The following is a 26,912-nucleotide window of genomic DNA, read 5'->3' as shown; positions in this document are numbered from 1 at the left end:
TTCATTGACTTTTCCCATGTGTCTGTAATCTTAATAGTTGCTGGTGTGTAGTAGGTGCTTAGCAAACCTTAAATAAATTAATTCATCTGAGCTACCAATGGGCTTCCCAGGTGGCTCAGTGGTAGAGAATCTCGCTGCCAATGGAGGACATACATGTTCAATCCCTGGGTCCAGAAGATGCCCCGGAGGAGGAACTGGCAACCCTGCCTGTATCCTTGCCTGGAGAATCCCTTGGCCAGAGGAGGCTGGTGGGCTAGTCCATGGGTTTTGCACGAGCCATGGATAGGACCCTTTGCTTTAGAATTTGAGAGGTGTTTCCTGAATGAGAAGAAAGACCAAAATATGAACGATTTTTAATTATTTTTAAGGTAGTACTTTACATTTAAAAAACAGTAATAGGGATTTCTCTGGCGGTCCAGTGGTTAGAACTTCACACTTTCACTGCCGAGAGCCCAGGTTCAATCCCTGGTCCAGGCACAGGGATCCCACAAGCCACACAATGTGGCAAAAAAAAAAAAAAAAGTGCAAAATTAAATTGAAACACAGTAATAACAGCCTTGTTTGTCCATCCACAGCAGCTTCGCCCCTCCAGGTGTTCAAACCAAACGTCTCAGTGTCTTGCTCACCACCTCACTTTCTCTCACCCTCACATCCTGTTCCTCTGGTATTGCTCATCAGTTCTACATTCAAATTGTGTTCCGTGATATTGTGACTAATACTAACAGCAATATATTTGCTTCATCCCCATTGCTGGCACAGAGCTCCTAAAACTCTCGGCACTTCCTAGGCGGTAAAAGCAATAAAGATGTCTTGACAGTGGTAACCAGTGCCTTTCTACACACCTGAGTTTATGTTGATGAGGACTTTTGGAAAGCACCCGAGCATGGGAGCTGGTTGTCCAGGGAAGCAAGCCTGTGATGAGAAAGATGGAACTTTTGGTTCCTAACCCCGCCACCAACCTCCAGGGAAGGGAGAGGTGCTGGAGTTTGAATCCATCACCATCTACCAATGATTTCTTCCATCCTGCATATGTGATGAAACCTCCATAAAAACCCAAAAGGATGGGGTTTCCGAGAGCTTCCAGATTGCCAAATCCCCAACTCAGAAGCTCCTGTGTTCAGGACCTCGCCTTGTCCATCTGTTCATCCAGCTGTTGATTCAGATCCTTTCATAACCTTTGTAGCAAACCAGTAATCTAGGAAGTAACATGTTCCTCTGAGTTCTGTGAGCTGCTCTAGCAAAATAATTGAACCCAAGGAGGTGTCATGGGTACCTCTGATTTACAGCCAGTCGGTCAGAAGCACAGAGGACAACCTGAAGTGGCAACTGGTATCAAAGGGACTGGGATGCGCTCTCATTGACCAGAGACCTTAACCTGTGGGTCTGATGCTGCCCCCAGGTGGGGAGTGGGGAGCAATGTGGATCTTGTTCTCAAAACACGTGGTTGTGCATTTGACCTGCCCTCAGTCCCGCTCCCCCCAAGGACTAGTACAGAGGCGTGCTTCTGTTTCACCCCCGTCAAAGCAGTGCCAGGGCTGGGGCAATTTCCCGGTGGCATCTGTCAAAAGTTATAAAGACATCGAGGGACTTCCCTGGTAGTTCAGTAGCTAAGACTTCTGAGCTCCCAACGGAGGGGGCCCAAGTTCAATCCCTGGCCAGGGAACTAGATCCCACATGCCTCAGGAGTTCCCGTGCCACAGCTAAAGATCCTGCATCTCGGGACTTCCCTGGCAGTTCAGTGGTTAAGAATCCACCTTGCAATGCAGGGGACTTGAGTTCAATCCCAAGACTCCCCGCTTCCACTGCAGAGGGGACAGATTCAATCCCTAGGGAATTATGATTCCACATGCCACGGAGCAACTAAACCCACGGGCCACAACTGCAGAGTCTGTGCACTGCAGCTAAGACCTGACAGCCAAATAAATAAGTGTTAATAATTAAAAATACTTTATATTAAAAAAAAAAAGATCCTGCATGCTGCAACAAAGATTGTGTGTGCCACAACTAAGACCCAGTGTAGCCAAATAAATAAATAATATTTTTTTAAAAGACTTTTCGGGCAAGAGATGGCAGAAAGGGTGAGCAACAGACTGAAGGGAATATGGAATGAAAATGGCCCACCAGGAAAAAAATCCATCAAACACCAAAGAAGACAGTAATGAAGAAATTAAGATAAACAACAATAAAAAACATATAGGTCATATAGAAAAATATGGCAAATATTTCTCCAGCATTGACAATGGCAATGACACTGGAGAATTAACATCGAGAAGTTTCTGATGTCCTCAGGGATTCATTTATCCTCCAGACACACCCATCCGCAATATTCACAGAGATTATTGCCAACCTAGAAGGCACACTCAGGTTTCAGTGTTCAGAGTTTTTCGGGGGTTTCATTAGGTAGGAATCACTGATTGAATCCTTACATGATCGGATCATTGCCCAAGTGGCTCAGTCTCCTGCCCCCGTCCCCACCTACCCTCCTTGGAAGTCAGGCTAATATCCTGTGACTCCAGGCCTAACTATCTAATTACGTGTTTGGTCTTTCTGGCTCGAACAGCACCCACCCTGAGTCATCAAGTTAGCATAAACAATCCAGGAGTCCACCATGAGTCACTGAGTTAGCATAAACTATCAAGTGTGTTCTGTCTAACATCATATGCAAAAATAAACTTGCAATGAATTAAAGACCTGAATGTAAGGCCAGATAGTATAAAACTCCTAGAGGAAAACCTAGGCAGAACACTCTGACATAAATGTCAGCAATACTTTTTTGGATCCATCTCCTAGATGAATGGAAATAAAAACAAAAATGAACAAATGGGACCTAGTTAAACTTAAAAGCTTTTGCACAGCAAAGGAAACCATAAACAAAATGAAAAGACAGTCTACAGCAGGGGGGAAAATATTTGCAAATGACGCTACTAGCAAGGGATTAATTTCCAAAAGAAACGAATAGTTCCTGCAGCTCTACATCAAAAAAGCAGCTCAATCAAAACGTGGGCAGACGATCTAAATGGATGTTTCTCCCAAGAAGACAGACGGATGGCCACCAGGCACATGGAAAGATGTTCAATATCACTAATTATTTAGAGGAATGCAAATCAAAACTATAATGAGATATTACCTCACATGTGTCAGAATGGCCATCGTCAAAAAGTCTACAAATAATAAACACTGGCGTGGATGCGGAGAAAAGTAAACCCTCCTGGTGGGAGGAATGGTGGGAATGTAGGTTGGTTACAGCCACTATGGAGAACAGTATGGATGGTCCTTAAAAAAATTAAAAATAGAGTTCCTATGTAATCCTGCAATCCTGGGCATATATCCAGAGCAAACTCTAATTCAAAAAGATAACTGCACCTCATTGTTCATAGCAGCGCTGTTCACAATAGCCAAGACATGGAAGCAACCTAAATGTCCATTAAAAGATGAATAAATAAATGTGGTATATATATACAAAGGAATACTACTCAGTCACTAAAAAAATGAAATAATACCATTTGCAGCAACATAGATGGTCCTGGATATTATCATATTAAGTGAACTAAGACAAAGAAAGACAAATATCTGATATCACTTATTGTGGAATCTTAAAAAATGATACAGATGAACTTGTTTACATAAAAGAAACAGACTCATGGGTATAGAAAACAAATGTACAATTGTTAATGTTATTCAGTCGCTAAGTCATGTCTGATTCTTTGCAGCCCCATGGACTCAGCATGCCAGGCTTCCCTGTCCTTCACTATCTCCTGGAGTTTGTTCAAATTCATGTCCATTGAGTCAGTGATGCTATCCAACCATCTCATCCTCTGCCAGCCCCCTTCTCATTTTGCCTTTAATCTTTCCCAGCATCAGGATCTTTTCCAATGAGTCGATTCTTCCCATCAGGTGGCCAAAGTATTGGAACTTCAGCTTCAGCATCAATCTTTCCAATGAATTTTCAGGGTTAACTTGCTTTAGGATGGACTGGTTTGATCTCCTTGCAGTCCAAGAGACTCTCAAGAGTCTTCTCCAACACCATAGTTCGAAAGCATCAGTTCTTTGGCACTCAGCTTCTTTATGGTCCAACTCTCACATCCACACATGACTGCTGAAAAAACCATAGCTTTGACCACACAGACCTTTGTTGGCAAAGTGATATCTCTGTTTTTCAATATGCTTTCTAGGTATGTCATAGCTTTCCTTCCAAGAAGCAAGTATCTTTTAATTTCACGGCTGCACTCACTATCCACAGTGATTTGGGAGCCCGGGGAAATAAAATTTGTCACTGCTTCCACTTTTTCTCCTTCTACTTGCCATGAAGTGATGGGACTGGATGCCATAATCTTAGTTTTTTTTTAAGGTTGAATTTCAAGCCAACTTTTTCACCCCCCTCTTTCACTTTCATCAAGAAGCTTTTTAATTCCTCTTTACTTTCTGCCATTAGAGTGGTATAATTTGTATATCTGAGGTTGTTGATATTTCTCCAAGCAATCTTGGTTCCAACTCGTGATTCATCTAGCCCAACATTTCACATGATGTACTCTGCATATAAGTTAAATAAGCAGGGTGACAATATACAGCCTTGTCGTACTCCTTTCCCAATTTTGAACCAGTCTGTCGTTCCATATCTTGTTTTAACTGTTGCTTCTTGACCTGCATACAGATTTCTCAGGAGGCAGGTAAGGCGGTTTGGTGTTCCCATGTCTAAGAATTTTCCACAGTTCGTTGTGAGCCACACTGACAAAGGCTTTTGAATAGTCAATAAAGCAAAAGTAGATGTTTTTCTGGAATTCCCTTGTTTTCTCTATGATCCAAGGAATGTAGGCAATTTGATCTCTGGTTCTTCTGCTTTTTCTAAACCCAGTTTATACATCTGGAAATTCTCAGTTCAAGTACTACTGAAGCCTAATTTGAAGAATTTTGATCATTGTCTTGCTAGCATGTGAAATAAGCACAATTTTAGGGTAATCTGAACATTCTTTTGCATTGTCCTTCTTTGAGATTGAAATGAAAACTGACCTTTTCCAGTCCTGTGGCCACTGCTGAGTTTTCCAAATTTGTTGGCATTCTGAGTGCAGCACTTGAACAGCATCACCTTTTAGGATTTTATATAATTGTGAATAAATCTAAATTCATGTTGAGGGAACTTCCCTGGTGATCCAGCGCACTTCCACTGCACGGGCACAGGTTTGGTCCCTGGTCAGAGAACTAAGATCCCACATGCCATGCTGCACAGCCAAATGGTCAAAAAACAATTAAAAAACAATAATAAACTAAAAAGAAGAATTGTTAAAGAAAAGTTTAAAAATAATAAAAAAGAATGACAAGAAAATAATATAAAAATTAAAAAGGAAAGATTAAAAAAGGAAAAAACAATAATAAAATAAATGCATGTTGAATTTTTTGAAACACTAGTAATAATGCAATGTTTTTCTGAAGTTGAAAATAAAAAGTCTAGAACTTTTTTTTTAATTAGTATGGTGGCTGGAGTTGAGCAGATATCTCCCCAGGATAGAAGACCGACCAGGTAGGAACCTGATGTCTGTGTGTCAGGCTGGGAACGTGGCGTGAGAAAGCTGAATGAACAAACCCCTCTGCAACCTCCCCTCTGCAGCACGTGCTCTGAAGGCAGGGTGTATAGCAAGGAGCTGGAAACTGGGAAAGTGTCCTCGACTAGAAAGATGCTGCAGGTGACGCCCGAAGAAGGAGCTGGCCTTGAGGCAAAGAGTGGGGTCAGTGGGGACTGGAGAGACAGAGCCAGTGCGTGAGCACAGCTGGCTTCTACATAAATAAGATTTTGAGCTTCCAGGGGATTGTGTTTCAGAAGTAGTTTTGCAGCTGCCATCCGGCCTCCCTAACAGCTGAACCTGTGTGTCCAGGTGCACTGGGCCCAGCCTGTGTGTGTGAAAGTCTGCTAGTCTTTTTTTTTTTTTTTTTTTTAATTTTTTTCGGCTGCATCATGGGAATCTTAGTTCCCTGAACAGAGGTTGAACCCACACCCACTGCAGTGGAAGCATAGAGTCTTAGCCCCTGGACCACCAGGGAAGTCCGTATTTTTGTTTTTTTGTGTTTTTTAAAATATTTATTCATTTATTTATCTTACTCGACTGCTTTGGGCCTTAGTTGCATCACGTGGGATCTTTTGTTGTGGCACAGGACTCCCTAGTTGTGGCGTGTGGGCTCTGGAGCCTGTAGGCTCAGGAGTCACAACATGTGGGACCTTAGTTCCCAAGCCGGGGAGTGAACCCAAGCCCCCTGCAGTGGAAGTGCAGAGCCTTACCCACTGGACCACTGGGGAAGCCTCAATTTTTTTTTTTTAATATTTTTTGAATTTATTTGTAGATATTATTTATGGCTGTCCTGGGTCTTCGTTCTTCCTCGGATGTTTTTCTAGTTGCGGAGAGCAGAAGCTACTCTCCAGTTGCAGGGCTCGGGCCTCTCATTGCCGTGGCGTCTTTTGTCATGGAGCACGGGCTCTAGGGCACATGGGCCTCAGTAGCTGTGGCTCCCAGGCTCTAGACCACAGGCTCGGTAGTTGTGGTGCAGGGGCTTAGCTGCTGCGCAGCATGTGCACACCCACATTCTAAGCAGCGTTATTCACAATGGCTCAGCCAAATAAACAAAAAATGTTTAAAGGAAATGATAAATTCCATGAGAGCAGGACTGGAACTCTTTGCTGCCTCCCAGTGCCAGAGATTTTATTGGATGCACAGTGGAGAATATTTTTTTAAAAAAGATCTTCCAGTATTGAGGCACTTCGCATATTGTCAAGGATCAGGCTGTGAATGTGCCTCTGATGACAGCTTGGGTCCTCAGCATGAATCAGCTGGCTGCTAACATAGCTGCTGTCCAGTGAAGTCTCTTCCTCTGAAGATGATGAACCACTGCAATGGACAGAATGCATCCCCCCAAATTCATATGTTAAGATGCTGACACCCAAGATGCTGGTATTAGGAGGCGGGGCCTTTGGGAAGTGGTTAAGCCAGGAGGGTGGATCCCCCATGAACGGAATTAGTGCCCTTGTAAAAGAGACCCCAAAGAATTGATGCTGTCAAACTGTGGTGCTGGAGAAGACTCTTTAGAATCCCTTGGACTGCAAGGAGATCAAACCACTCAATCCTAAAGGAAATTGAAAAAAAGAAAAAATATATATACAAAGGAAATTGACCCTGAATATCCATTAGAAAGACTGATGCTGAAGCTGAAGCTCCAGTACTTTGGCGACCTGATGAGAGGAGCCGACTCATTGGAAAAGACCCTGATGCTGGGAAAGATTGAAGGCAGGAGGAGAAGGGGGTGGCAGAGGATGAGATGGTTTGATGGCATCACCGACTCAATGGACGAGCGTGTGAGCAAACTCCAGGAGATGGTGAAGGACAGGGAAGCCTGGCGTGCTGTAGTCCATGGGGTTACAAAGAGTCAGATACAACTGAGCAACAGTGGAGCCCTGAAGAACACAGGGCCACTGAACAATGACAGTGGAGCCCCCCCATCTTCTTTACACCATGTGAGGATTGAATGAGAAGCAGGCCACCCACAACCCAGAAGAGAGCCTTCACATTGTGAATGATGCTACTATGAACACAGGTGTATGGGAGACCCTGCTGTCCGTTCTTTTGGGTGCATGCCCTAAAGTGGAATTGCCGGATCATATGGGAGATCTACTTTTAACTGTTCAAAGGACTGCCATGCCGATTTCCATAGCGGTTGTCATCACAACTGTCTCTACTCTTATCTTCTAATTAGAGCAAGTGATACTAGCTGCCATATATGCTAATGATATAAAATTTACTTTGAGAAAAATCAGTAGATGAAACAGTGAGCCCACTGAAATATAACTAAAATTTTGCTCAAAAATCTGGGCGTAAAAGCACATAGAGACTAATCCCCAGCTGCTCTGATTTTTCTTCAAGTTGACTTGTGGAGTGAATATAAACTTTCTCTTTAAATTATTTATTGATTGATTGATTGGCTGCAAATTGGCTGCTGTGGGTCTTCGTTGCTGTGTGCCGGCTTTCTCTAGTTGTGGTGAGCAGGGGCTACTCTCTAATTACGGTGTGCAAGCTTCCAGCTGCAGTGGCTTCTCTTGTTGCAGAGCACAGGCTCTAGGCAAGTGAGCTCCAGCAGTTGCGGCCCACAGTATGCAGGATCTTCCCAGACCCGGATGCAGACCTGTGTCCCCTGCATTGTCAGGTGGACTCTTCATCAGTGGACCACTAGGGAAGTCCCCAGTGTGAACTTCTGAGGTGGACTTTTTGTTCTTTTTCTTTCTTCTTTTGTGTTTGTGCTTTAAGACAAAGGGCACAAACATCTCTGCTTTATCAGGCTGTGGATCTGTAACAAACCTTCAACAGAGGGTGAACTGGAAGGTTTTCCTGAGAGCCTCTCTGGTGATTTTGCAGACTGCATCTTCACAGTGGTTCGCACAGAATTTGTAGCAGTCACGTGTCCTTAGAGCTGCTGGCGTATTAATTTCTTCACACTCTTTTTGCCAGGGTAATAGCTAGAATGATTGCTGCCCAGCTGTCTCCATGGTAACATTATACCTTACCAATGTCACTTGCATTGCTCCAAGAACACAGCTCATAGGATCAGGCCCAGTCATCTCCATGGTAACGTTGTACTCTACCAGCATCACCTTCATCTCCCCAGGAACGTGGTTGCACAGGGACCAAGGCAGACCTGCGAGGGAAAAAGGTACCTGCACAGTTTAAATCTCCACTGATACAATCTCCGTCTCTGTAGATCAAGTTTACTATGTTTTAAGAGCAGAAGGTTTCTTAATAGGTCTCAACTGTTTTGCAAGCTGGCATTTCAAAGCAGAGCTTCACAGAAGAATGGCCTGAAATCCTACAGGTGAAAGTATCTTCCAGTGACCACATGCTGGAGTAGAACAGCCTCCAAGCTCTGGTCTCAAGAGTAGAGACAATTAGGAATCTTGCTTTTTGAAAAAGATGTAGCATTTTGATGGCAGAAAACCTATGGCCATTGGGACCTAGGACTCCCCTGGTGGCTCAGTAATAAAGAATATGCCTGCCAACGCAGGAGATGCAGGTTTGATCCTTGGGTCAGGAAGATCCCCTAGAGAATATGGCAACCTACTCCCGTATTCTTGCCTGGGAAATCCCATGGACAGAAGAGCCTGGCGGATACAGTAGCAAGGAGTCGGACGCCAATGAGGGCTGCCCTGGGTCTTAGTTGAGGTATGAGGGCTTCTAACTGCGATGGCTTCTCTTGTTGTAGAGTATGGGCTCTAAGTGCATGGGCTTCACTACTCGCAGCTTGCAAGCTCAGTAGTACTGGCACACGGACTTAGTTGCTTCATGTCATGTGGGATCTTCCCGGACCAGGGATGGAACCCGTGTCCTCTACATTGCAAGGCGATTCTTAACCACTGGACCACCAGGGAAGCCTTGAGACTAATGTATTTTAACATTTATTGGTTGATGTTTTTGGATGCATAACGTTTGAAGATGCGATTCTGTGACACCAATAACTGAAAAACAGCGGGATGGGGCCGTAAAGAGGTGGTTTTGTGTGTTATTGACATTAAGCTGGCATGAATCCAGATTTGAGTATTATAACTTTAGGATGTTGACTGCGATCCCCATGGTAACCGCAAACAAAATGGCCATAGAATATACACAAAAGGAAATAGGAGAAGCATTTAAATGTTTCCCTAAAGAAATTAAACACAGAAGAAAACGTAATGCAGGAAATGAAAGACAAAAGAGCTGTAAGTTATATAGAAAACAATTATCAGTGTGACAGAAGTAAGTCCTTCTTTACCAGTAGCTGTTAAGAATAAAGGAATTTCTAGGACTTCCCTGGTGGTCCAGAGGCCAAGACTCCTCGCTCCCAATGCAGGGGGCCCCAGGTTGATCCCTGGTTGGGGAACTAAATCAGCAACCAAGAGTTCGAATGTCACAGCTAAAAAGACTCCACAGGCCCCAGCTAAGATCACAGATCCAGCATGCCACAACTAAGACCCGCAACAGCCAAATATATGAATAATAAAACATTTTTTTAATGAATGATGAAACTTCTGACATTTGCTACAGCCTGAACTAACCTAGAGGACATAATACTGGGTGAAATAAGCCAGACATGAAAGGACAAATACTGTAGGATTTCTCTTATGGGAGGTCCCTAGATTCATAGAGACAGAAAGTAGGGAAGCGGGGCCCAGTGACGGGGAGGCGGATGGGGAGGGAATGTTTAAAGGGGACAGAGTTTCACTTTGGGAAGACGAAAAGAGTTCTGGAGATGGACGGTGGGGAGGGTTGCACGACAATGTGAATGTACTTAATGTCACCGAACTATACACTTAAAAATGGTTAACACAGTAGATTTTATGTTATGTATATTTTGCTGCAAGGTGAAACCAGTCAGTCCTGAAGGAAATCAACCCTGAATATCCTTTGAAATGACTGATGCTGAAGCTGAAGCTCCAGTATTTTGTCCACCTGATGCGAACAGCCAACTGATTAGAAAAGACCCTGATACTGGGAAAGACTGAGGGCAAAAGGAGAAGGTTGCAGCAGAGGATGAGATGGTTAGATACCATCACCGACTCCATGGACATGAGTTTGAGCAAGCTCTGGGAGACAGCAGAGGACAGGGGAGCCCGGTGTGCTGCAGTACATGGAGTCGCAGAGTCAGACACGATTTAGTGACTGAACAACAACAAAAGTTTTACCGTAATAAAATTTTTAAATAAAAAAAGAAATGAGCTATTTGTCTTTAATGAAGACAGAGTTTCAGTTTCACAAGGTAAGAAGAGTTCTGGAGATGGATAGTTGACTATGGCCACACACAATGTGACTGTATTTACACTATGACCACCACTGAACCGGACGCTTAAAAATGATTACAATGGTCAACGTTATGTATGCGTGAGTGCGTGCTCAGTTGCTTCAGTCGTGTCCGCCTCTTTGCGACCCTATGGACTATAGCCCGCCAGACTCCTCTGTCCATGGGATTCTCCAGGCAAGGATTCTGGAGTGGGTTGCCACACCCTCCTCCAGGGGATCTTCTTGACCCAGGGATCGAACCCATGTCTCCTGCATCTCCTGCACTTGCAGATGGATTCTTTACTCACTGAGCCACCCGGGAAGCCCAAATGTTGTGTATATTTCACGACAATTAACAAAAGAGCATATTGAAAAATGAAAAGAGGAAAAAGAGCTATCAAACCGTGAAAAGACATGGAGGCACCTTAAGTGCACATTTGCTTTGTAAAAGAAGCCAGTCAGAAAACACTGTGTACCATATGACTCCAACCATAGGACATTCTGGTACCAGGCTCCTCTGTCCATGGCATTTCCCAGGGAAGAATACTGGATTGCCATTTCCTTCTCCAACAGAGATGGTAAAATCTCCGTAGTTGCCGGGAGGTTGGACAGAGGGAGAAACAGGTGGAGCCCAGGGGATTTTTAGGGCAATGAAACTCTTCTGTACAATCCTGGGTGGATAGTCATCATTATTTTCCAAAAGTCATAGGACTGCACAACACTGAGAGTGAGACCCACTCTGAATTATGGGCTTTAACTAATAATGCATCAATCTTGTTATTCAATAGCTCAGTTGTGTCTGACTCTTGGACTACAGCACACCGGGCTTCCCTGTTCTCCACTGTCTCCCGGAGTTTGCTCAAACTCACGTCCAGTGAAGATCAGTCTTACTTCATTCTTTAGCACAGCTGCACCACACTCCTGCAAGATGTTAATAACTGAGGAGACTCGGGGGGAGGAGTAAGGGAATTGGGCAGGTATATGGAAACTCTGTATTCATTTCTCAGTATTTCTGTAAACCTAGAACTATAAAACAAAGGGTTATTAATTTTTAGAAAATGCACAGGCCAACCCAGCTACCAAGGACCAAGTCCAGCTTGGTACCAGGGCCCAAGACCACGTGACCTGGTGGTCTCAGCCCACCCACAGTGTGTCCTCGGCCTGGGACGCCCCTGCCTACCCCGAGATCTCCTCCAACCCCGGGCTGGACTCCCCAGCAATCTTCATGACCTCTGGCCCCTGGAGGCGGGTGGGTATTTAAGTAAGATTTTTGATTGTATGTTTTGTACCCTTTTTTTCTTTCCTTAAGCCACACTGCATACCCTGTGGGATCTGTCAAGGGATTGAACCTGGGTCCCTGGCAGTGGAAGCCTGGAGTCCTAACAAGTGGACCTCCAGGAAATTCTTTGTTTTTTGTTTTTTATTTTATTTTATTGATGTGTTTCTTTTTGCCTACACTGTGTCTTCATTGCTTCAGTGAGCAGGGGCTACTCTCTAGTTGTGGTGAGTGGGCTTCTCATTGCGATGGCTTCTTTGTTTCTGAGCACAGGCTCTGGGGTGCTTCAGCACGCAGGCTCAGTAGCTGTGGCTCACGGGCCCTGGAGGGTGGGTTCGGTAGTTGTGGCACATGGGCTTAGTTGCACCGACATGTGAGGACCAGGGATCAAACCCATGTCCACTGCATTTGCAGGGAGATTCCTATCTACTACGCCACCAAGGAAGTCCCCCAGGTTTATTTTTTATATGTATACTACAGTTGATGTATAATATTATATGTTACAGGTATACAATATAGTGATTCATGATTTTTAAATGTTATACTTCATTATAGTTATAAATTATTGGCTTTATTTCCCATGCATGGGAGTTCAGTCACTCAGTCGTGTCCAATGCTTTGGGACTCATAGACTGCATCCCGCCATGCTCCTTGGTCCACGGAATTTTCCAGGCAAGAACACTGGAGTGGGTTACCATTTCCTACTCCAGGGGATCTTCCCGACCCAGGGAGTGAACCCATGTCCCCTGCATCTCAGGCACTGGCAGCTGGATTCTTTACCACTGTACCACCTGTTTAATATACCCTTGTAGCTTATTTTATACTAGTACTTCTTACTCCACTACCCTTATGTTGCCTCTTACCCCATCCCTCTCCACACTGGTAACCACTGCTAACCACCAGTTCCCCAAGCCGGGATTGAATCCATGCCCTCTTCAGTGGAAGCATGGAGTCTTAACTGATGAACAGGTAGGGAAGTCTCTAGTTTCTTCTCTGTTGATAAGGATGTGTGAGTGTCTGAGGAACCCAAGTGCCATGGCGGGTGGACATGAGCTAGATTTCATTTAAGTCCTCTTTTGAGTCGATTTATCTTTGTCCATGTTGTTCTGGATTCACCAGAATGAGCTGATATCATTTTCCTTAAAAGGGGCTGAGGACAAGAGACTAGGAAATAAGGAATGATAAATAGTTTAAAAACTCCAGCTTCCAGAATTCCCTGGCAGTCCAGTGGTTAGGACTTTGTGCTTCCACTGCAGGGGGCACAGGTTTGATCCCTGGTTGGGGAACTAAGATCCCACATGCAGTGAGGCATGGCTAAATACATAAATTTAAAGTTCCAGCTTCACTCAAGTTTTCATGGGAACACTTACAAGGCTTTGCTGTTGTTGTTCAGTCACTCAGTCATGTCTGACTCTTTGTGACTCCATCAATTGCAGCACACCAGGATTCCCTGTCCTTCACCATCTCCCTGAGTTTGCACAAACTCGTGTCCATTGAGTCAGTGATATCATCCAACCATCTCATCCTCTGTGGTCCCCTTCTCCTCTTGCCTAATTTTGTCTCAATAGGATTCAGTGTGTAATAATTTATTATGAATTCATAATTAAAAACCTATTTGTGAGCTTCCCAGGTGGCTCAGTGGTAAAGAATTTGCCTGCCAGTGCAGGAGTCACGGGTTCAATCCCCAACCCAGGAAGATGCCACATGCTGGAGCGACTGAGCCCTGCTCCCCAACTACTGAAGCCTGTGCTCCACAACAAGAGAAGTCACCACAGCGAGAAGCCTGTGCACTGCAGCCACAGTCATCTCCTCTCACCTCAGGTGGAGAAAAAGCCTGCACAGAAACCGCAGACCCAGCACAGCCAAAAAAAATTTAATTAAAAAATAAATATTTGTAGGCATAAGATTCCTTTTTCTGTGCGTAGTCGCTCAGTCATGCCTGACGCTTTGCAACCCCCTGGACTGTAGCCCTCCAGGCTCCTCTGTCTATGGGGATTTTCCAGGGAAGAATACCGGAGTGGGTTGCCATGCCCTCCTCTAGGGGATCTTTCCAACCTAGGGATCAAACCCAGGTCTCCTGCATTGCAGGCGGATTCTTTACCATCTGAGCCACCAGGGAGGTTCTTATTCTGAGGCCTTAATAAATACATTCTGAAAAAAATCGGTCAGTATTTCTAAAGCAGGCGCTATCTTCCCTAAAGTGCCCTGACAACACAGGGTGAAAACAAGGCCGGCTGCACACACCCGGGAAGGCAGGTCCACCCGCTGCCTTCAACAGCCGCTTATCATGGTCACTACATAAAGGGGAGGGGGCCTCAGACCCAAGGATCCCAAGCCACCTCCCTCCTGCCGGGCCCCTGATTTCTCATCCAACTAGACACAAGCATCAGATTGCCATCCCGGGAAATCGGACATGGGGCTGCTTTTCCTCCCTGCTCCTCACCCCCCACCCCCCAACGCCAAGCTCATCTCTACAGATGGCAGATCCAGCTGACTCTTCAGTTAGCTTCTTTGGGGGCAAGATTCTGGACAAACCCCATAAATGCTGAACTACAAACCACCCCATATATACCCTGATTACACCCTGACCCATCTATCCTCCCCTCATCCCTTCCAGGGACAACATCCAGTCATGAAACCCTGCTTTTTAATCCAAAGGAAACAAGTCCAACTAATTTCTCCTACCAGTGGTTTCCCCATAACCCTGTGTGTGTGTGTGTGTGTGTGTGTGTGTGTGTGTGTGTTAGTTCCTCAGTCGTGTCCAACTCTTTGCAACCCCATGGATTGTAGCCCACTAGGCTCCTCTGCCCATGGGATTCTCCAGGCAAGAATGCTGGAGTGGATTGTCATTTCCTCCATCCCCAGGGGATCTTCCCGATCCAGGGATCGAACTTGGGTCTCCTGCATTGCAGGCAGATTCTTTACCACCTGATCCACAGGGGAAGCCCCCCCGATCAACCCTAGTTGGAGGCAAAGACCAGCTCTAATCTAGTGCAGTAACCGTGGGTCAAGATGCAGAGGAAACGACTGGTGCAGCCCTGGTGAGAGAGAAGAGGTTCTGGCGCCTTCTGATGGTCATCTCATGCCACAGCTCGTCCTGAGCCGCTCCGTGGCGTCTGCTATAATCTGCCCACAAAAGCAGCTCCAAAGATACCTTTTACAATAGGTGAGCGGATGCACAAACGGTGGCACATCCGGACAGTGGCGTACAGTGGATGACAATATACGAGCTGTGGGGGAGGGATGTGTTGGGAGTTTTGGATAAGTAGATGCAAACTACCATACATCGAATGGATAAACAACAAGGTCCTACTATATAGAACTTTCCTGGTGGCTCGGTTGGTAAAGAATCTGCCTGCGATGTGGGAGACCTGGGTTCAAACCCTGGGTTGGGAAGATTCCTTAGAGGTATCTATATCTATTTTTCTGTATGTACACACACATATATATTTTTGGCCATACCCCATGCTTGCAGAATCTTAGTTTCCCAACCAGGGATTGAACCTGGGTCCATGGCGGTGGAGACATGGAGTCCTAACTACAGGACTGCCAGGGAATTCCCTCCCTGTTTTTAATTTTTTTTTTTTTTTAGATCAACATCTTACACTTTATAATACACTCACAAATTTTCACACAAATTTCATGTTTACAAGTACAAAAAGGCAAAGAACCTCAAAGAATCGAAGTTACTGTATCATCGACTACATTCAATAGAGTTAATACTGTTGTCCTCCTTCATCTTCTAAATCCAGAAGGGAACCGTGAATCCATCCCCCATGTGGACTCCACTTTCAGAAGTTGCAGACTGGCTGTAGTTCTGCACACATCTGGGTTTCAACAGAGCTGAGCTGAGATTCCATTGTGTTCCAGGCCAGATTGGCCAGAAGAAAGTCATCCATTGCTTGAGTTTCATTGCTGGTGAAGAATAAGCTCCCTGAAGTTTCGAAGCCAGAATTCGTGGTCTGTGTTTCAGCACTGTTCAACTGAACTTTGTTTTCCAGGGCAGGCAGGTTTTTAAGCAGTGGAGATTCCGTCAGTCTGGGTATCTGTGTCAGATGAATCAGTACTCAAGAAAAAGCTGGAGTATTTCAGGATACTTCCCAGCGGCAGACAAGGGCTCCTGTCTAAAAAGAAGTTCAGGTCCATCTGTGTCTGCGTGTCAAAGATTTCAAGGCCTGAGAAGCTAGAATTTCCCCTGAAACTGTAGGCCTGGGTAGAGGGGTCTGCAAGGAAGAAGTCAGTTTGGGTTTCTGTGTCCAGTGATTCCAAGACTGGCTCAGTGGTCATGGTGCTAAGCTCACTCACCTTGGTTTGCATCTGGATATTTGAGAACTCTTCGGTATCAAAATCAATTGCAGGATTCTGGGCTGGGCCAGATAGAAGATGGGTCCAGTATTTGTGTCAGACAAAAGACTATGATTGTCCAGGGTCTGACCAGGCAGGTTATTTGACAAGATGTTTTCTAGATCACTTAATAAATCCATGATCGGGATCTAATTATCTATCATGTTCTGTGATGAAAGCATACTATTCAGTGTACTGAAGTTTATAATTGGTGCAGATTTCTCAATATCTTGAGTTAAAGTTTTAGGGTGGTTCTGAGGTAACAAGTCATGAGTTACAATCTCTGCTACTAAGCTGCTGCTTATAATATTGTCTGTAGACACACGATATGATGAATGGACACTCTCAAAAATGTCTCCACACATTACAGCTTGGTCCATCTGTACTTGGCCATCTGCTGGACGTTGCATCCCACTGGTCTCAGTTTCTCTGGAGATCCCACCTGGCTGGAAACTGGCATCTATAAATGTATCAGTCTGAGCAGTGATAGATAAGGTTACCTTAGAACTGGGCAAAAAAGTCTGAGTTTGAACACTAATGGGAAGAGAAACCTGGAAACCAAATGTCAAATCAGTTTGCAAACAGGACGACACAGAGGAGTCAGGGCTGGCCCACTGTGCAAATGGCATATATTGTGGTGTGGTGTGGGACAGATCTGTCTGTACATTGATTGAAGAAATGCTGTTCTTCTGACATGTGTTCCCAAGTTCTTGTAATGGGTTAAATGGACTTTTACCCAAGTTCAGTTGAACACCTGTGCTAATCAGCTCAACAGCAACAGGATTTACAATTTTTAAGAGAGGGAGGCTCTCCTTGAGAGAGCAGGCCTCCAAATCCAGGCTGAGGATCAGGGTTCCAATGGACAAGGGTAGTAAGTGCACGGCACTGGGGGCAGAGCCCTGATGGTCGACACCCGACACCATAGGCTGGGCTGATGAGTCAGCTGTAGGCACAAAGACAGGCACAGGACAAAACACTTTGAGCTTTGGTAAAAGCAACATCTGAAAAAAAAAAAAAGCAACATCTGAGGGTACCTTGGAGCTGCTGCAAGAGTCTACTGTTTGGCATTAGAGCTGCAAGAGTTTTCAAAAGAAGCCACCAGCTTTATTTCTGAAGTTTCTAGTTCTGGAGCGTCTGGCCGTGGAATTGGTTGGTCGCTCAGTGAATCGGCAGTCTTCCTGGACAGCTTCCGGCTGTGCGGACAGCTTCCGGCTCTGCAGGCAGCTTCCAGTTTCCTTTCCTTACTAGGTGGGTCCCTGTGCCCTTCAGGGATCTCACGCCAGTTCGGTAGATGTGGGACCGTAACGCAGTCCTGCTGGCATAGGGACGGCCACACGTGCACTGGAAGGTCTTGCCACAATCCTCTGCATGTCTTTTCAGGTCCCACTCGATGCCATACGAATTGCTGCACTTATTATATTTATGCTTCTTTTCAGCATGCATTTTCATAAAATGCTGTTTTACGAAAATTGAGAAAATGGTCTGTCAGGGCCTCTAGGGCGTCATTCAATTGGACAACAGTAGAATTTCAGTATGATGGCACCCCACTCCAGTACTCTTGCCTGGAAAATCCCATGGATGGAGGAGCCTGGTAGGCTGTAGTCCATGGGGTCACAAAGAGTCGGACACGACTGAGCGACTTCACTTTCACTTTTCACTTTCACGCATTGGAGAAGGAAATGGCAACCCACTCCAGTGTTCTTGCCTGGAGAATCCCCGGGATGGGGGAGCCTAGTGGGCTGCTGTCTATGGGGTCGCACAGAGTCGGACATGACTGAAGCGACTTAGCAGCAGCAGCAGCAGAATTTCGGTACAGTTTTCAAATCTTTTATTGTTGGATTCACTATGCCATCCTACAGGCGGTGGTAGCTCTTGACCAGGTACATGTTGAGCGCAGGGCAGTTGGGCAGGATCTCGCTGCAGCTGCACACCATGCACAGGATGTTGGTCCTCACGGCCCAGGACAGCTCGCTCACTGGCGGCTGGATGAACTCTGGGGCCGGCGACACTGACCCCGTGGGCTGCTGCCTTGCCACCGTGGGTCGGAGCTGGCTGCCTATCAGCTGCCTGGGGGGACCCCAAGGACCCGAGGCAGCGGCGGCACCACTTACAGCCACCGGGACAGCTAGGGCACCCGAGGCAAGAGTCACGGAATCTGCCTCAGAGGCTGCCATGACTCTTGCACCGCAGCTGGACCCGTTTTTAAATTTTGAGCTTTTTAAGCTTACATGCTTTTGCTGGTTAGGACCTGCACTTGCTGGTGCCAGGTGACACCTGTCCCTGGTCACCTTCCCCTGCCTGGTGACAACACACTCCTCTTCCATGCCTGGCCTTCAGGTGTATGGGCTCAGTGCTGCCCCTGACCTCTGACCTGCCCCCATTGTGGGGTGGAAAGGCAGCGACCCCTCAGTTCTGCCTGTGGCCCACACCCACTGTTTCATGTCCGTAGGTGTTCATTCGAGGCCCCTGTGTCTCTTTCTGACCTGCTCTGGCCCTCGCCTGCCCTGTTCCATCTCTTCTGCCCTGTCCCTGGGTGCATTTCCATCAAGGGGACACGGCTTGAGCAGCAAGAGGTCTGATGGGTAAAAGCATCACCTTGTCTCTTGTAGATTCTTTGGGGACAGAGGCCCCCGGGTGGGTGACTCCATCCTTCCTGGCAGAGGTGATGCTGAGCCCCCAGTACTGAACAACAGCCAGGATTTGCAGTCCCCTCCTGGCTCCAAGGAGGGAGTGGGCTGCAGCCAGAGGTGCCCGTGTCCCTGTGAGGAGTCTCAGAGCTTCCACACCTGACCCAGAGGAGAACATGAAGCAGGGGAGAGAGGATGCAGGAGGAGGTAGAGAAGATGGATGGAAGATGGAGGCAGAGGGCAGAAGAGTACAGGAGGATGGATATAGAGGGAGAAGGTGGGAATGGGACAGAGGTGGTGAGACAGGAAGAGGAGGAAGTGCAGGAAACAGGAGTGGGAGGAGGAAGGGTGATGGGGAGGTGAAGGTCTGGGGGTGCAGGACTTGAGAATGGAGGAGGAGGGAGGGTGAAGCGAGGGGCTGCCCAAGGACTGTAGAGCAGCTAGTGGAGGGGTAGGGAGGATGGGGAAGTGATGGAAGCTGAGGGGAAGAGGTGGGGGGATGCAGGGGTGGGATGGAGGAAGATGAGGGGAGAAGGGCAGAGCTTTGGCATCTCCAAAGCCTGGTGGGTCCAAGCCTGTGCTCGTGTCCTGGATCCCAGAGGCATCCTATCTGTCCTGCCCCAGACCAGGCAAGCTGGCCATGTGAGTTCGTTTGGCCTGTGGGCTGGGAGGTGGGGACACAGGGCCTCATGCTGTGCAGTGTATGGCCCCCCGTGCTCTCCATGTGTCACCAGCTCTACACTCTCCAGGCATGTTCTTGATGGTTTTCTGTGCGAGTCCAGGAACTGAGGCCCTTCCCCCTTGGCCTTGTTCAGACTTGTGGACTAAAGGGTGGTCTCAGCAGCACAGAGAGGCTGCCTGAGGTTAAATAAGTCATTTCTTTTCCCAAACTAACACCCTTCTGATTGGCTGGTGTGTTGCCTGAGCCGATTCACCAGCCAGAATCAGTGAGTTAGGTCCATTATGAGAACATGTGTCTCTTCCTAGTCCCTTGGTCCCCAATTCTTGCTCTGCCTCCCGAGAGGGGCCATCTGGGGGTGGCGGGGCGGTGAGGGGGGCGTGGTCCCAGGAAGAGCCCCATGGGCAGGAGCTCAGGGCTGCTGCCCTAGAACATGAGAGCCCCTGGTTGTGTTTTAATCTAAGTGAAGTCTCTCACTGCCCCTTTCAGGGCTCCTGGGGCGAATCCAGCTCAAAGAGCTTTCTCTGAAATTCACACGTCATCCACTTTAGCTCAAGTAGACTATTCAAAGGTCTTTATTTTACAGACTCCTGCTACCGTCACCACTACATCCATCTGTCACCACCTCATAAAAGTCTCTTGTCCATCAGCAGATACCTACCCCTCGCCCATCCCCCAGCCCTGGGGACCCCAGATCCAGTTTCTGTCTCTATGGACCTGGTGATGCTGGACGCTTCAGATCAATGGAATCATACAATATATGGTCTCTTGTGCCCAATTGCATTCACCCATCCACAGTGTAGCTGGGGTCACCATTTCCTGCCCGCAGTACAGGAGAGTTGCAATCTCTCCACATCCTGTTACTGGGAATAAAGTTTCCATGGGTGAGAAGTGGTCTGCCCTGTGGTCTTGATTTGCATCTCCCTGATGGCTGATGAGGTTGGGAAGCTCCCCCTGAGCCTGTTGGCCTTGTTTTCTAAGGCTGGGTGGACTTTGGAGAAAGGTCTACCCATGTCCTGAAGTCTACAAGTGGAAGTGTTAGGTGCGGCTGCAAGCCATGATCGCCAAGGGGGATCCCACCCACTAAGGGGGCACTAATGTCTGATTTCTCCCCCTATGACCAGGAAGCTGCCAATTGGGAGCCAACTTCCACTTGCTGGGTCCCTGAAGCTCTTTAGGGCACTGGAATACATGGATTTTTGTCTTGCAGCATCCAACATGGAGAAGCTGGAGACCCTACTAGCCTTGGAACCAGAAGAAATTATAACAAAATATGAGCAGGTGAGACCCCAGCAGGGATCATAGACAAGAGTAGGTGCACCCAGGCAGGGATCTGAGCCAAGGACAGGCAGCTGAGACCCGGTAGGGATCCTAGCCAGGTAGAACTGGTGTCATCACCCATCAGAAAAGGTACATTCGCCAAGTGGAAATCACTGCAGCCCAGGCGAGCATCCTAGCCCACAGAAGCAGGTATGTCCCAGGAGAAACCAGCGCCAAGAATAAGCAAGGGAGGACAGGCAGAGATCATCCCTGGGTAGACCATGGAAGGCCACGTAGGATGGTTACCAGTAGGAACAGGTACAGCTCAGGCGGGGAGCAGTCAGCACGCAGCAGGTGAGCCCCAGGTGGGCCATGCCAGCCCACACGGCCAGCAGGAGCAGGGATGTCCCTGGTGGGATCATAGCCAAGGAGGAGCAGGTGAGGCCCAGGTGGGGCCCATTGCCGGGTGTGCACAGGTACAGCCCAGCGGGAACCATGGGCAGCAAGAGCACTCTCATTCCAGGTAGGGGTCACAGCAAAAGCTGAGCAGAGAGAGCCTGAGTGGACATCCTCCTCCCCAGGACGAGCAGGTATGGCTCAGGTGGGAGTCACTGCAAATGGGACCAGGTGGCCCAGGCAGGATCCTAGCCAGGTACGAGCAGGTGAGGCCCAGGCAGATCCTACTGAGTCGGGCGGGCCTGGTGCTGTGCCCCTGGGATGCAGGGTGGGGACTTGTCCTGCCCTGCCTTTCCTGGCATCTCTCAGCCTCCTCTGGCTTTGGGGCCATGCAGGGAGGATGCGGGAACCAGGGGAGGATACAGACCTCTCACTGTACAGTGTTGCCAACAGGCTAGGTTCCTTGCTGTGAGTCACTGGGACGCCCCTCTCTCCCATCCTGGGGGGTGAGTTTCCATTGGAAGAAACATCTCTCAGAGGCCAAGAAGAGGAGGGAGACCCCTGGTGGCCTTGGCAGGCCATGGCGCTGATGCATCCAAGAGCAGAGGTGGGCTCCAGGGGGGTCCTCCACACACGTCTGGCTCCTGCAGGAGGTGGGCTACTTCCGGGGCATGAACAAGGTTGTGGCCGTCCTACTGATGTTCCTGAACGAGGACGACACCTTCTGGAGGTTGTTCCAGCTGATGACTGATGAGGAGCACGCCATGCGCAGTAGGTGCCTGCAGAGGACGGCTGGGCAAGCCTGAGGATCTGGGGTCTCTTCGCAGGGGGGCTGGTGGGGACCCTGGCCCAGGACAGCTCCCCATCAGCAAAGGGCACTGGCTCCCCACACTGCCCTTTGGATTCTGGAGCTCAGCCCTCAGTCCCAGCCTCATGCAGACCACTCTCCCTTCCTTCCCTACTGGTCCTTCTGCCTCAAGCCTGCCATCCACCAGGCGCCCCGCAAGCCCACAGCCACATGAAGCCCAGGCAGCAACACCACCTCCTCTGCCCCTAGCCTGGTTGCAGAGGCCAGGAGATGGCCAGGCACACACCCCCGCATCTCCCCTGGGGGCCACACTCACTGCCCCTCCATACCAGGCTGGCCATCCCCCACTGTGGCTGCTGTGTGGACAGCATGCTGGGGCCAGATGCCTGCCCACCCCTCTGCCCAGGGTGCCAGCTGAGCTGGGCATCCAGGAGCAGAGCCTCTGCCCTGGACTCACAGGCTGTCTTGCCTGGGAAGAGCATGTCCAGCCAGGGCTCAAGAGGGCCCCACAGGCAGGGGTCACCGCTGGGGGCTCCTGTGGTACTCCACTCCCCTCTGGGCGAGGCTTTGACTTGTGAGGGTCTGGGGGCTCCTCAGGCTTCATCCCTGGATTCCCAAAAATGCCAAGGTTCCAGGCCCATCACAAGCACATTCTCGGCAGAGCCCTCCCCAAGTTGAAGGGACATGTGGTGAGTACAACTGTCGCCCCGCCCAGAGGTGCTGTCCCATGGCCACTGCGGGGACTTGGCTTCCTGCAGACTTCATTTGCCTTCTCCTGGGGGCTGCCAGGGGTGAGCTCGGGCTGAGAAGGCCCATCCACCACCCCTGAGGGTGGCTGTACAGGGCCCTCAAATAGGGAGGTTTCTGGCAGGGCAGGCAGGCCCTGAGCACCACCTGCCCTGCTTTAGAGCCGATGTCTGCGGGGATTTACACACCAACGTGGTTCATGCAGTGCTTCATCAACCAGGTAAGGCTGCCCAGGGACGCTGGGTTTCAAGGCCTCCCTGTCCCCCACTCCTGTTGCCCAGGGAGGGACAAACCCCACCCTCAGATATGCCAAGTCCCTCCCGAGGAGCCCCAAGGGGCAGCCAGAGCCCTCCTGGTGGGCCCAGGGCACCCTGAAGTCCCAGGGACCCGCCGTTTCCACCTGGCTCCCTTCAGGAAGGGTGGGTCAACCTGGGGTGCAGCTGAGCCACCATCGTGATCTGCTGAGGTGTCCCCACCGAGAGGGTTAGCTGGTGCGCTGTCAGGCCCTAAGGACCCTGAGAGGCCTGGTGGGAGCACCTTTGTCCACCCAGATGAGCAGCTCTGGGACCTTGTCTGACGAACGGTGGGACTGCAGGGACCAGAGGCAGATGTGGCTTCTGATCCTGTGCTGGGACCCTCGTGCCCTGCTCAAGTGGCCCCTCCCATGCCCACTGTCCCCACAGACCCCCCCTTTCTGCTGACCCTGAGGCTCTGGGAGGCCTCCATCCTGGAGGATGGGCACTTGCTCACGGCCATGGCCTACACCATCCTCAAGGTGCACAGGAGGAAGCGGGCCTGAGCGTGGAGCACAGGCCACGGAGGAGGGAGTGCCAGCCGCATGAAGGCGGTCAGGGTGCCCCGTGGTGAGTGCCCCTAGCTGGGGCGCTCCCTGGAACTCTGTTGGGACAGATGACCCCCAGGGGTGGTGCACAGCGGAACATTGCCGCCCTCTATGGGAGGACCCTCCAATGTGGGGGCCGAGCCTTCCTTGTGGGTCCCCCGATGGCCTGATGGCACCCCCACCCCTAGAGCGTCTCCAGGATGCAGCCCACCCTGAAGCCAGCACCCTGGGGGGGGGGGGGATCAGCCCTCCCTTCGAGTCTCCTGGACTGACTTGGGGGTTGAGTGGGTGGGTGGCACCTTCTGGGCCTCCAGCTGGGTCAGTACCTCACACCTTGTTTCTCTTGCCCTCCAGTCAGGCAAACCCACCTAGTCTCCAGGGCTTCAGTATCTGAGGCCTCAGCACTCACTCAGTGAGGGTAAGACTCCACGCGTGCTGTACCAGCAGGAGGAGGGAGGAGGTCACGGGTGCGGCTGGGGTTCCCTACTGCTCCACACCCCAGAACTGTCAAAGTGTCCTTGGTCTGCGAGGGGTCTGTGCCTGTCCTGGGGGCCCTTGAGTTCACGCACATTCTTGCCACCATAGGGAGCTGGCAGCTAGAACACCACCATGTCCTATATTCTAGCAAAAAGCCCAAGACCTCCGGGGAGCTGACAAGTGGGTGAAGAAGCTGAGGAGCTGGCAAAAATACCAGGGCAGCACGAAGGTACAAAGCTGAGTATCCTGACCCTGCAGGGCGCTAGCCTTTGGGCCCCACAAGGCTCGGGAGATTCTGATGCCAGGGCGGCAGCCAGCCCAGCCCAGGACCCCACAGGGAGGGAGCAGTTGGGGCTATTCTCCACTCCCAGTTTGGGAAGATCAGACCCAGCTCTAGGAAGACCCTGCCCCTCTGCAGCATCTTCCACAGGCCTCTCGCTCCGTCTCCTCCCCGGCGTGGTGCCTGCATCTGTCTCAGGGCTGCTTCTCCCCCATAGATGTGCCGAAGGGTATCCATGGGCATCCCTCCACCAGTGCGAGGGCAGGCCTGGTCTCTGCTCTGGGACCTGGAGAAGGTGAAGGCGGAGAACATCAGGAAATATCAGGTGCGGCCGGTCCACCTGAGCAGGGGCAACGGGCCAGGCTTGGCGGGCTGCCCCTGGGGACCCCTGGCCCATCCCCAAGGGTGGGGGATGGAAGTGTCGGGCTGTGGGGCTCCATGCTCCTCCTGGGCGGTTTTTAGAGTCAGGATGTTGGGAACCCGAGTCCCCTGGGTCGGGCTGGCGCCAAAAGAGGAGTAGGTGACTATCAGAAGGAAAGGCAGCGAACTGCAGTCTCTCCTCGCCACGCCCACCCCATCCCGCCCCCTTCTTGCCCCGCCCCGCCTGTTACCGCCTAATGGCAGGGACACTCCAGAGGGTGTTAGGAAGCAGAGGCCCAGCCGCCCTCCCTGCCTCCCCCGCACCTGGGAGCCGCCTCCCGGGACCAGGCTCAGGGCCCGGCGGGAGCTGTCACCTGGGAGGCCTCTGGGGGAGGCGGAGGAGGGGTCCAGAGGGCCTGGACGTTACCTTGTTAACGGTCGGGGTTCTGGGCCTTGGACGGGGGAGTCCCTCGTGAGCCCCGATGGCTTCAGAAACAAGCGGAATGAGGTTTCTGCAGAAAAGAGCTGCGGTCCCTCCGGCCGCGCCGCGCCGCGCCCGCCGCGTCGGGGCAGTTGTGGCGGTTGGTCCAGTGGGTCAGGGCCGCCTGACGTTGGCCCCGCCCCCTCGGCCCCGCCCACAAAAGAGCATAAAAGAGCAGGCCCGGCGGTGCTGTCCTGACGTCAAGCACATTGACGTAGACATCAACCGCGCCTTCAGGAATAACCTCTTCTTCTGGGAGCGAAACGGAATCAAGTGGGTCCCCAGGTTCCTGGCGGGGAGGCCGTGGACCTGGGTCTGGAGCTGGGGTGGCAGGGTGTCGACCCCTGCCCGTCCTGGCTGTACCGGCTGAGCCTCGAGGGGGGCGCGAGTAGGCATGTTAGGAGCCCGGGCAGAGGTGTAGGGCTCGCGGCGGGTGGCGGTCGGCGGTTGGAGAGGGGAGAGTGGGGCGGGGCACCCGCTGGAGGGGAGGGGCTCCAGGCGGCAGAGACCTGGCTGGACAGGAGCTCAGATGGACTGAATTCGGGTTAGAGGGTCAAATGACGCCCCATCTTGATGGTGTTGCTTACATATTTCTACTTCTACAGTTTCCATCATTTGTAAAAATAGATTGGTGAACCCCAAATTTCATCACTTAGGGACCCAGCCCCATCCCATCTCCTGCGTTCACCACATCCTTGACCAGCACATGCCTTTCACAGAGGACCCAAGACCTCTGGCCTCACCCCATTGCTAGGCTCTCAGTATGCTTTTTTTTGGCCACGCCATGTGGCTTGTGGGAGCTTAGTGCCCTGACCAAGGAGCAAACCCATGCCCCCTGTGGTGGAAGAACAGACTCTTAATCCCTGGTCAGCCAGGGAACCCCCCCAACCTACTGCTGCTGCTGCTAAGTCATTTCAGTCGTGTCCGACTCTGTACGACCCCATAGACGACAGCCCACCAGGCTCCCCGGTCCCTGGGATTCTCCAGACAAGAACACTGGAGTGGGTTGCCATTTCCTTCTCCAATGCGTGGAAGTGAAGTCGTGTCTGACTCCTAGCGACCCCATGGACTGCAGCCTACCAAGCTCCTCTGTCCATGGGATCTGCCAGGCAAGAGTACTGGAGTGGGTTGCCATTGCTAACCCTAACCTACTGCTGCTAGTATGCATTTTAAAAACAAGAATTCTTGGGAATTCCCTAACAATTCAGTGGTTAGACTCCACACTCTAATTGCAGAGGGCCCAGGTTGCATCCCTGTCAGGGAACTAAGCTCTCACAAGCCAAGCAGTTGGGCAAAAAGAAAAGAAGAAGCGGGATTCTTTTTTTACACGTGACCTCAAGCCTGTTGCAACACCTGAAGCGTGTACTGTAATCCCTTAATATGCACCCAGAGATCACGTCTCCCAACACTTCGTGCTTTCTGAATAAGCTGTTCCAATCCAGGTAACTGGAGTGGGTTGAAGACACTGACAGCCAGGGAAAACATATGGGGAGGCAAGAGAGAGGGTTCTGCCACAACCAATTCAGGTTGCAGGCTATTGGCCTGCAGATCAAGC

General features: G+C 49.8%; 1 protein-coding gene and 1 pseudogene across 15 annotated transcripts in view; one reads left to right on the top strand and one right to left on the bottom strand.

The window, feature by feature from the left end:
* LOC109561606 (uncharacterized) overlaps positions 1-26,912 on the top strand; it is a 46,179-nt gene that overhangs the window by 14,047 nt on the left and 5,220 nt on the right. For 5 of the 15 annotated variants that reach the window (XM_070792861.1, XM_070792859.1, XM_070792854.1 and 2 more), the window contains exon 1: positions 24,735-24,841. Coding sequence is in view for 2 of the 15 variants with exons in the window: in XM_070792863.1 (XP_070648964.1) it covers positions 25,359-25,630 (272 nt within the window). In the remaining 13 variants the exon portion in view is untranslated. Of the gene's footprint in view, positions 1-20,917; positions 20,989-21,490; positions 23,782-24,113; positions 24,842-25,106; positions 25,754-25,848; positions 26,800-26,912 lie in introns of those variants that run through there. The other 10 variants (XR_011567527.1, XR_011567526.1, XR_011567525.1 and 7 more) reach the window with 7 other exon arrangements.
* Positions 15,597-21,496, bottom strand: LOC109561200 (ATM interactor pseudogene; annotated as a pseudogene).

The sequence above is a fragment of the Bos indicus genome, chromosome 7 (genome assembly GCF_029378745.1).
Source record: "Bos indicus isolate NIAB-ARS_2022 breed Sahiwal x Tharparkar chromosome 7, NIAB-ARS_B.indTharparkar_mat_pri_1.0, whole genome shotgun sequence".
NCBI lineage: Eukaryota > Metazoa > Chordata > Mammalia > Artiodactyla > Bovidae > Bos > Bos indicus.
This window is presented reverse-complemented; position numbering and strand designations above follow the sequence as displayed.